We start from the raw sequence: 9758 nt of genomic DNA on the forward strand, positions 1-9758 counted from the left end.
GCACAGTGAAAAGGACGACAGTATGGCGGCCGGAAATGCTCACACGTGCAGTACACGTTCCGACCACGGTCACCGTGCTACCGTCGGCGATTCGTACGAACCGAGTACAGGCAGGCGTAACAATTTTCGTTAAATGGTGGCGTAGGCGGCTGGTCATAATCGATATGTGTGCTCCGGTATCTATGAGTGCTCTGACGGGTGTGCCATCAACTTGGACGTCAAGAAGATTTCTCGTAAGCAGCGTGAAAGGAGGATTTTGCGGCGAATGCGACATTGCAGCACCACCTCGAGGGGCCGCATTGCCTAGTTTTCCTGCTGGGACGGTCCTGGGTAGGTCGGCGACGGCGAGCGGTGAAGCTGGGGCGGACGTGGCTGACTACGTTGAGGCGAGGGCGAGCGAGCATAGCGGAGAGTCGACGTAGGGGCGTCGGAAGCGTCATAGAAGCGACGGGGTGAGGAACTTCGGGGCGAACTTACATTCCGGAAGGTGTTTCGAGGAGGGCACGGCCAACGGCTTCGGCAGTGATAGGAAACGTAACCGATTCGGCCGCAGCAGAAACAGATCGGTCTGTCGTCAGGTGTACGCCAGTCCGACGGATTCCTGGTAGTGTAGGGATAACGGGCACTATGAGGCGGACTGCGATAGGACCGAGGCATAGGAGCAGGGCGGGTGTCAGGGCGACTCAAGGAGCAGGCGCTGGGTAGACCCAAATTAGCGATTTCGTGGCGAACCACGGGCTGGATCAGTGATAGTCTCAGCAGTGTTGTTCCAAGACGTCTGTTGAGGCGAGGCAGGAAACGCTGCTTCGAGGTCGCGGCGTACAATTCGGGTCACGTATTCGCTTGGTGGTGGCGAGCAAGATTGGTTGGTGGGGTCGGTACAGGAAGAGGTTGCTGCAGTATTTGGAAGCCGTGTAAGCTTATTGTGTATACGGCGACTCTTCGCCTGCTCAACACGGCGACATTCCTTCACGATGGCGTCGACAGTCGATGAGTTTCTAAAGACCAGAAGGTTGAATGCGTCGTCCGCGATGCCTTTGATAATGTGTCCAACCTTGTCCGCCTCTGGCATGGACGTGTCGAGTTTATGACAGAGGGCTGGGACGTCCTGAATGTAGGAGACATACGACTCGGTAGCAGTCTGGGCATGCGTGCCGATTTGTTGCTTGGCGGCTAGTTGTCGACAGGTCGGATTGCCAAAAACGTCCGACAGCTTCTCTTTGAACAAGTCCCAGCTGGTTAGCTCTTCTTCGTGTGTGTAAAACCACGCACGCGGTGTTCCGTCGAGGTAGAACACGACATTGGCCAGCATTATGGTCGGATCCCACCTGCTCACCTTGCTGACGCGCTCATATATCTTCAACCATTCTTCTACGTCAACACATTCGAGGCCGGTGAACTTGCCGGGGTCTCGTGGCTGAGGTAGAGCAACGTCCTGGGCATGCGTAGTCGGCATTGTAGCTGCAGACGCGGTGCCTTCCACTGGAAGCATTGTCCCAAGCTGGGTGAGACGTCCGCTGCGAAGCTCCGTGGCGAAGACGCGTACCCCGCACCTCCACCAAAATGTCACGGGTATAAAATATTTACACAATGTATTTGCACGATGCGTATATATACAGCAACACAGAACCTCGAGAGGCTGTTGCCACTTCGTCGTCTTTACCGTCGACGACTTTGTCGTCTTTTCCACCGTGACAATATAACGACATACAACATAGTGGCCGATATTGGATACCTAGAACCTTAGCATTTTTTTGTAAAATCTAACGCTAACAATACAAGCTGCTCAAATAGTAGTAGCTACATAATGGACTTTTGGATTTCTTAATCAAGATGAGTAATCGCGGAAGGTGCGTTCTGAACATGATACTAAAGTTTACAGCTTCGTTCATATTTACGGTTGAGCCTATGGTTTATTCGAGAAGTAATTGTAATTTAATGCTTGTTGTTCAATGAACTGTCAGCTTTAGTCCCAAACCGACGCTGTCCAAATCTTACGACGTCACGATGAGCTAACTTGCAAACTTGCAGCCTTACTTTAGTGGTTTACTTACTTTCTGACTTACCAAGAAATTGACAGTTCAATGACGCAAGCATTTATTTTATCAATATCGTTGGAAGATTTGGTGCACATCACTAAATTTAAAGAAAACAAGCATCAAGTTTACAACCCGGCAACTCAGCAAAGAACAACAACAAAAAGTCACAATTCTGTAAACCACACATATTGGGACATCTAAAGCGAACAAAGTGGATATTACACAGTTATGAAATGTATGTACCACCAATTTGTGAATATGACTTTTGCAAACTCTTGTAACTATAATACTATCACGTAAGCTGTAAACTCATGCATCACATTTACCCGCTTTAGACTTTCTGGCATGTGCAGTTTATAAAATCGCAACAGGTGTTTTTGGCGCAGAGTTACGGATTTGTAAGCTTATTCAAGCTTACCAACCTTCTACAATGTCTTCAAAAGTTCTGAGGCGTTAAATGGACATTTCGTTCACTACAGTCGGTAGAATTCATAGTTTTTTTCCTAAGTGCAACGATTTTCGTTTAGATCAGGTGAGCAGTCATCTAACGATAGCACCTTTGTGTTTCACACGCGTTTTTATACGGCAATCAGAGTTGGCTCAGAAGTAAGCCTTCCATAAGAAGTTTAGCTCCGTCCCCCAAGACCAAAAGGATTCGAACCTCTGCGTCCGTGGCTAGGCGCAACTGCGAGACGAATGCACCAACCGTAGTGCTGTCATGCAGCTTCCTACTGGTGTTTTCTTTATTTCATAGTTTGGCCGCTTGATAAATTGTGGAAGATTTTGCACGCCAAACAGACTCTGCGACTATTGCTGTCTATTCATGCGTGCCAAACAGACTTTGAGACTCGTGGTGTCTACCCATGTATGATTGCACAGGCTGCGGTGTTCTCGTCACATATACTAAAGAAATAAAATAATGTGGTGCTATAGTGTCTACGAGAACTGCAAGCATGGTGGTTCAGCCAATAAGAATATGATGGGTAGCACATAGATTTGTCAAAATTTCATCCTCCTCGCTTCAAACGGCTTTGTAACTTCGCTAACGGATCATGTTGGACACAGCATTGCGTTACCAGCGCCATCATTTATCGCCATCATGCACGCACGCATAGTGTTGTAGTCATCTCCGCTTGGAAAGGTTAGGACTGCTACGTAATTTCGGTCGAGGCAGACACAGCGAGCCACAAACAAGAAGATAAGCAAGCCCATGTACTAATAGCAGTTCCCATGATAGCAGAACGATCGCGCATAGCACTAGAGACCCTCTAGTAATTTTAGTAGGAAACCTTTTCGCGCAGGTCAAAACACGGAATACTGCTGCAGGTGAGAGCTGCATTGTCGTTGCATCGAAAAGAAGATCGTGGTGTCTTCTGTGAGAACCTGTCTGCTACGGTCGCAGTGAATGACTTCATAGCAGAAGGTATCGCTGAAGTGTACTGATCTCTTCTTTCTTCCGCCATGTGGTACGACGCGAGTTTGAATGTAGTGACTTTCTTATGGATACGTCGCTCACTCGTATTGTCCCTCGATCCTCAGTGGCGTTCACCGGATTGCTGATCCACTTCTGAAACCGCGCATCATGGGGAGAAGAAGCATTTGGATCTTAATACTGAAAAGAATACGAACCTTGATGTCAGCCTCCATCTTCCGCACGAGCAAAAAATCGAGAGTCGGAGAACATGATGCATGCTTTAATAGAAACACACGAGTGAGGTGCGGTCGCAGTGGTGCCACAAAAGACGAAGCGGGGAAAAACATGCAATAATGTTTTCTTTTGCGTGACTTTGCGACTTGTCGAATAACGAAGCAGCACAAATAACAATTCGTGACAACGAGAGGTAACAGCGACGACGTATCACATTTAAGTTACAATGGTTCACGAAAAATACGTTAACGATATGATACCCGTATATTGTTGGATACACTGTGCGTCACCGACAATGATGGGAGATCGAGGTTGAGCAGCCGGCGTTTAACAGCTTATGGCGCCGTTTTTTAAATTAAATATGCCACTGTTCTGATGGCATGGCGAATGAACCTATGAGCACAGGTAATATGAGGCAGTGGCGCCATCTCGAGGTGCCTGCGCGCAAGCATTGGAGTGTAGTGGACGCCATTGCTATAGTGTAGCATGGCTAATATACCTCTCGTTTAGTAAGTAGCCGATGGGAACGCAGCGTTTTGCAAAAAGGCTGCAAAGTCAACAAGGACGCATCGGAACCAGCGAGCACCAAGTAAAAGGAGATATTACGGACTGTGAAGATGTGCGAGCGAATGTTTATCTGAGCTTTGTAGGCGCTCAATTTAAATTTTGCCACGTACCATAACTGCATAGTACTTATCAGCTGACAGCGTCGTGGAAATCAACAGAGGGCGGTTAAAAGCTTCGTTTTCTTTTATTCAGCTGATAAGAGAATACTCTTCTGATGTTTTGATATTTCTATCTTCTGCCCATTTCCTGCCACTGTGCTGTTTCTAAACGTTCGCGCTAGCGCGGAATGAGGTATCTATAGATAACGCTGATAACAAACATTTTAAGAAAAAGCTTCAGCTCGAGACCATCTCTGATACGCCTTTTTTGAATACATAATAGATGTTCTAGCAAACGAACGAAGAAGGTTAACCAAGTATCGACGCTGAAGAAGACGTGGTCGACCTACATAAGGGTTCAAATCATTCGATGATTAGACGTTCCATATATATCGCACCTAATTGTGTCTCTTTTTCATGTTAAATATTCATTCATATTGAATCTTATTCGCATCGAATGTCACACGCAGTTACGTCGACCTTGTCTTGTTTAGCGCCGACACTTGATCGAGCGTTTCCAGTTTTCGCTCTTGGGGGCACGTGGGCCGATCCCGGAGAAAGTGAAGTTTACGACGTAATGTGGTTAATGTTCGCTTATATTGGGGATAATTACGCCACAACATTACTTTTTACCTTCTTTTCGGCTAACTACCACTGCCTTGCGCGCGCCCTGCTTAGTCCAAGTGAACTCACTGCTTCTCCCCAAAATGTGCCGCATGGCGGCTTTGCCTCAACATCATCATATCTACGGCGGTGCACCCTTTACAGGGGTGTTGTGCATTGGGGTTAACTTTTAGCTACATTGGCACTGATTAGGCCCATAACGTTAACTTTAGCTACTCTGCGACAAATTGTCGCTTTTTGTTTGGTTAAAAGCTACGTTCAGATACATATTTTGACTCGCTACAGCACTCCGGAAGATCGAATAGGCCATTTTTTCTGGAAGTGGCTACAAGATACACAGATGCCAGATATGCTAAACCCGTGCAAAGTCAGATAGAAAACCTCATCTAAACAATTACTGCAATTTTGTAAACTGAACCATTTAGAGCGCCTAAAGCGAAATACTATGATAAAATATTTTGGAGTAGGCGTGAAATTCTTACGTGAGCTTTGGGAATCTCTTGTTCCCATATAGGTGTTATATATTACGGGGGTAATACATCAATTTTGATTACTGTGGACGTTTTCATTTTCACAGCTACTAAAATTTAAATATTGTTTTTTATTACAGTGTTACACCGATGCCAACTCGGTGCTTCTCTCCCCAACCCGTTTCTTTTTTAACATTTTTAAAGTTTCAAGTATTTTTCGCTGAGGTCTAAAATATTTGTACTGCAAACGGTAGGGACCTTCCTCTTTGAAATAAAATGAACCTCATCAAAATAATTTGAGAATGGAAACCGAAACAGCTTCTTTTTTCCCCACGCATGTATATAACAGGTCTTGAGATGAAGCTTTGTCTTAACTGACGCCATCAAGAAACGTTACATACGCTGGTGGCCTGTGTCGTCACCGCAAACAATGCGCTAGATCAAACAATGCAAGTCGAGTGACGTTGCTCAGTCCGCAGTTTTCTTCACGTCGATGTGCATGCGCGCGCAGCGAACACTTTGGAGAAGCCCCAAACTAGCTTTGGTGAAGCGCGTATGGCCCCGATGTTACCCCGGCTAAAATAACTGATCAACCCGCGTCTTTTGTATTGTTCTTGACTTCATGCTATCTCTCCTATGACATGCAAAACGTGAAGCCAGTAATACTTCAGCAACAGCCCAGTACCTATCCCTTTAACAATGTTCGTAATCGTGCATTGCGGAAAAGGCGACATAGTACTCCTATAAGCGTTTAAGGTGAAGGGACACTAAAAAGCAATGCTAATTTTGTTTATAGAAGTAAAGTATTATTCCAAGGGTTCGCTTTCTCTTGTTTTTGGTAAAAAGTTGATTATTACTGGACATAATGAAGACGAAGCTCGCCTTTCTACGCGGAAATCTTGGCAAGTGTACGCCAGTGTGACGCCACGTATTTCGAAGTACTTTATCGCGTTTAGGCATTTCTGAAGCAGGAAACAATTTCAGAAATTTTCTAGGTTGGCTCTTTGGTTTCTCTAAACTACAATGCCATTCTTCATTACTGGTAAACAATTACTACGCTCGAGCAGACGCTCTGTAAATCAATTACGTCAACGCGAGCTGGAGTTGAAATCTCAAGGTGTAGTCGCCCCTCGTTTTCCATTCTTAGGCCTTTCCTGTCTCACCAACCCTTGCTCTCACGATAAGCTTGAGCTTTTACTGCTTCAGAAACTTAGTTGAGTGCTGCAGCATAACATAAATGCCTTCATCTGTGCGCCTACAATTCTTCAACTCTCATTCCACAATATTTCGATTTCACCACTCTCTTAAAGGCAACCCAAAACGTCTTTCATCAGTGCCACAGTGCCCTCCCACCTTGGGTCATTGTCCACGTAAACAGTCATTGAAGGTTTATCTGCTCGCTAGCGAGAAAAGATGCTATCTTAGCGCAACGGAATTAGTTGATAAAAGACTACAAATGTGCAAGCACAGAGAATGAGAAAAGGGAGTTTTTCTAGATCCCTGTAGGCAAACACAAGCACTGAAAGTGTTTGACACGTATGTAAGTACATTTCTTGGGGAGAAGCTTTGATGAAGCCACTGTGATGAAGGGCGAGATTTGTCACAAGGGCCAGTTGAGGAGTTCCTGTGACACGCAAGGTGCTCCGAACTTTAGGAATGCCGTTGGGAAGCATTGTACCGTACAATCTATGGGGGTTTTGAAGCGACGAAGTTTCTACGAGGACCCCACTACGTTGTTTGATGACAGGGCCGGTAGCGCACTCAATGGCTTCGCAACGTTTGGCAAGGATTTGCGGCACATGTCGCATTTGATTTTAGAATGATTAGGAGTGGTAGAACAGAGAACGTACAAGGGAGGTGTCTTCAAGACAGGACCCGTTGTCGAAATGATGGTTTCAACGACGATTCCTCGTTCTACCACTGTTAATCACTGTAAGCCTCCAACTTACACTGAATCTCTCCCTTGTTCTGGCTTACAATTAGAGCGCACTGGTGAAAGTTCAGTTTTTGGTTTAAGTAGAGTCACTCGACAGGGGGTGCACACAAACACACGCATATAGCATAACACAAAGAATGGCACATAGATTCTCCTTGGTAATCGTTCCCACATGGTACAGTCAGTCGCAGACAATTTCTCAAGCAGAAGAGGAACAGTCGTTTCCTTTGACACTCAGTCACAGCTGACCTCTGCACTCCACGGCGTTCCTCCGCAGCGTTCCCAAAACTAGCGCAGCGAGTGCGCTACAGGAGCGCTGACTGGCCGTTTCTGGAACCCGTGCAACTGCTGAGTCTCGGCGATCTCTGTTGATCTTCTGCGGCGCAAAGACCGGCTTCTTGTTCACCACTCTCGACGGGTGACGCAGAAAGCAGGCACGCAATCAGGACTGCTACCCTGGCTACCCGAGTTACCTTGCCGGCCTTCAGGCACGTTGTAAATGCAGGGACGCCGCATTCTCAATCGGCCGATCTTACTTTCCCCACTTTTCGTGAACACTTCGAGCAAGGACCATCGCTCTTGTGGCTGTTTCTTGAATGCGCAGAAATGTGCGAGAGGGGCAAACAACCCTGATGCCAGGTGTGCCGTTTCCTTTCGTCACATCCGCTTCTGCTGAGCTGATTAAGCCGTTCAACCTGTATTTGAAAGTGACATCCGCGAAAGTGATCCATTGGGAGCAACGTTCCAGAATTGGCGATGGTGGTCACGGATATCCTGGCGATCGAGGCCGGCCACAGCTTAGCCGGGACGTATTTGGTGTTGTATCTGGGGTGCGTGAGCACGTGTCCAGCCAACCAACGTCTCTTATGAATGCAAGAAGGCGTGAAAATTCGGTTTACAAGCACCTTTCTTCGAAGAACTACGCTTAAGGAGCCTTCGTGCATTTACAGGACTGGCGTCGAAGCTTCTTCGACGGCGGGTCGCTGGCCGGGTCCTCCTCCGGAGTCCCTATGCACGGGTGGCGTCCCGGCGGCGTTGCGGTAGAACAGCAAGACCTCAAACAGGGGCGCTGGCGACTTGCACCTCAGGAGACGCTTGAAGGCGTTGCGGAAGTCACTCATGCGATAAGCGTACAGGAACGGGTTGAGCGCCGAGTTTGCGTGCGACAGAACGATGAGCACGTCGAAGACCCAATGCGGCGCCTCGCATCCGACGCAGAACGCCTTGATGCAGTTGAGCGTGTACAGCGGGAACCAGCAGATCATGAAGAAGAGCACGATGGACAGCAGGGCCTTGGCGGTGCGAACCTCGCGCTTGTGCTGCTGACTGTGGTGGTGATGCAGGTGCAGCGGAAAGCAGTGGGAACAGTCGCTGTTGCATCGGTGCATGCGGCGACCCTGGTGGTGGCTGTCGCTACTTTTCCGTCGGTTCCTCTTGTAGTGACCGAACTCCTCGACGTGCCCGTTCCTCAGCGCTACTCCATTGTCACCTACATCGGGCGCTGGGTCGTCGTTCCTCTTCGCCTCCATCTTCATCTTGTGGTGCGTTCCGTTGAGGTTGACAATTGATTCGTGGTCGTTTTCTTCGGTGTAAACGATGCCGTTGGACTTTGGGCTCGTCGGCGAAGGCCTGGGGTTCCGCTTGTGGAAGTCGGCGCTGAGTCGCCGACACCGGTCTACTTCGCTCAGGTCTGGCGTTTCCTTGAGTGGTACTGTGCAGAGGGCTTCGTCGGAGCGGCTGTTGTTCCCGGCGCCTCGCGATGGGGTGCCGTCGTGCTCGGTTCGTACGTTGTCCGCGAAGACTGTGATCTGCCGAAGCTGCACAAGAGACAGACAAGAAACGAACAACAGCGTTAGTATAACACATAGACGACGTGAGAGCTCCAGTTACCTAGGATAAATAGCACATGACTTCTACCCGCAAGGTAGTTACATCGCTTGCGATGAAGCCAACTTAATTTGTAAATGCTGCTAATGAAAACAGGTATGACTGCATTGCAGTGTTCGGAATTCCTTTTTTTTCTCATTTTTTGAGGCGCGCTGAATGTCCTGCAATAAATTGCATCGTCAAGCCACCGGCTATGATGGTAAGACGGACGCTACGTTCACATTTATTCATTTCGATGCCAGAGCATCAAATGGCCCATTGCCCATTGAGCGAAAAAGCCAGCGTCTGTAGCAGCGAAACAGCTCCTAAATTCCCATTGGCTGTGAAGCCACGTCACGAGCGTGCCTCGACGGAGAAGAGCGGGAGAAACGGAACACCTGCTGCTGCTCTAGCGCTGCAGGTGTGGCGTGAGGGGAGAGGGCTAGCGAAAGCCTGCGCGCGGTCCGTATCTCTCTCTCTTTCTCTCTCACTCCCACTGGGCTTAGCTGC

General features: G+C 47.9%; 1 protein-coding gene across 1 annotated transcript in view; it reads right to left on the reverse strand.

Moving 5' to 3' along the window:
• Nucleotides 1-6026: 6026 nt before the first annotated feature.
• The window catches only part of AdoR (Adenosine receptor), a 164789-nt gene continuing 161057 nt past the window's right edge, over nt 6027-9758 (reverse strand). Inside the window, exon 2 of the mRNA XM_065426048.2 lies at nt 6027-9199. Within this exon, the coding sequence (XP_065282120.2) occupies nt 8327-9199 (873 nt within the window). The 3' untranslated portion in view covers nt 6027-8326. The remainder of the gene's footprint in view (nt 9200-9758) is intronic.

This window comes from Dermacentor albipictus, chromosome 2 (genome assembly GCF_038994185.2).
Source record: "Dermacentor albipictus isolate Rhodes 1998 colony chromosome 2, USDA_Dalb.pri_finalv2, whole genome shotgun sequence".
NCBI classification, from domain to species: Eukaryota; Metazoa; Arthropoda; class Arachnida; order Ixodida; family Ixodidae; genus Dermacentor; species Dermacentor albipictus.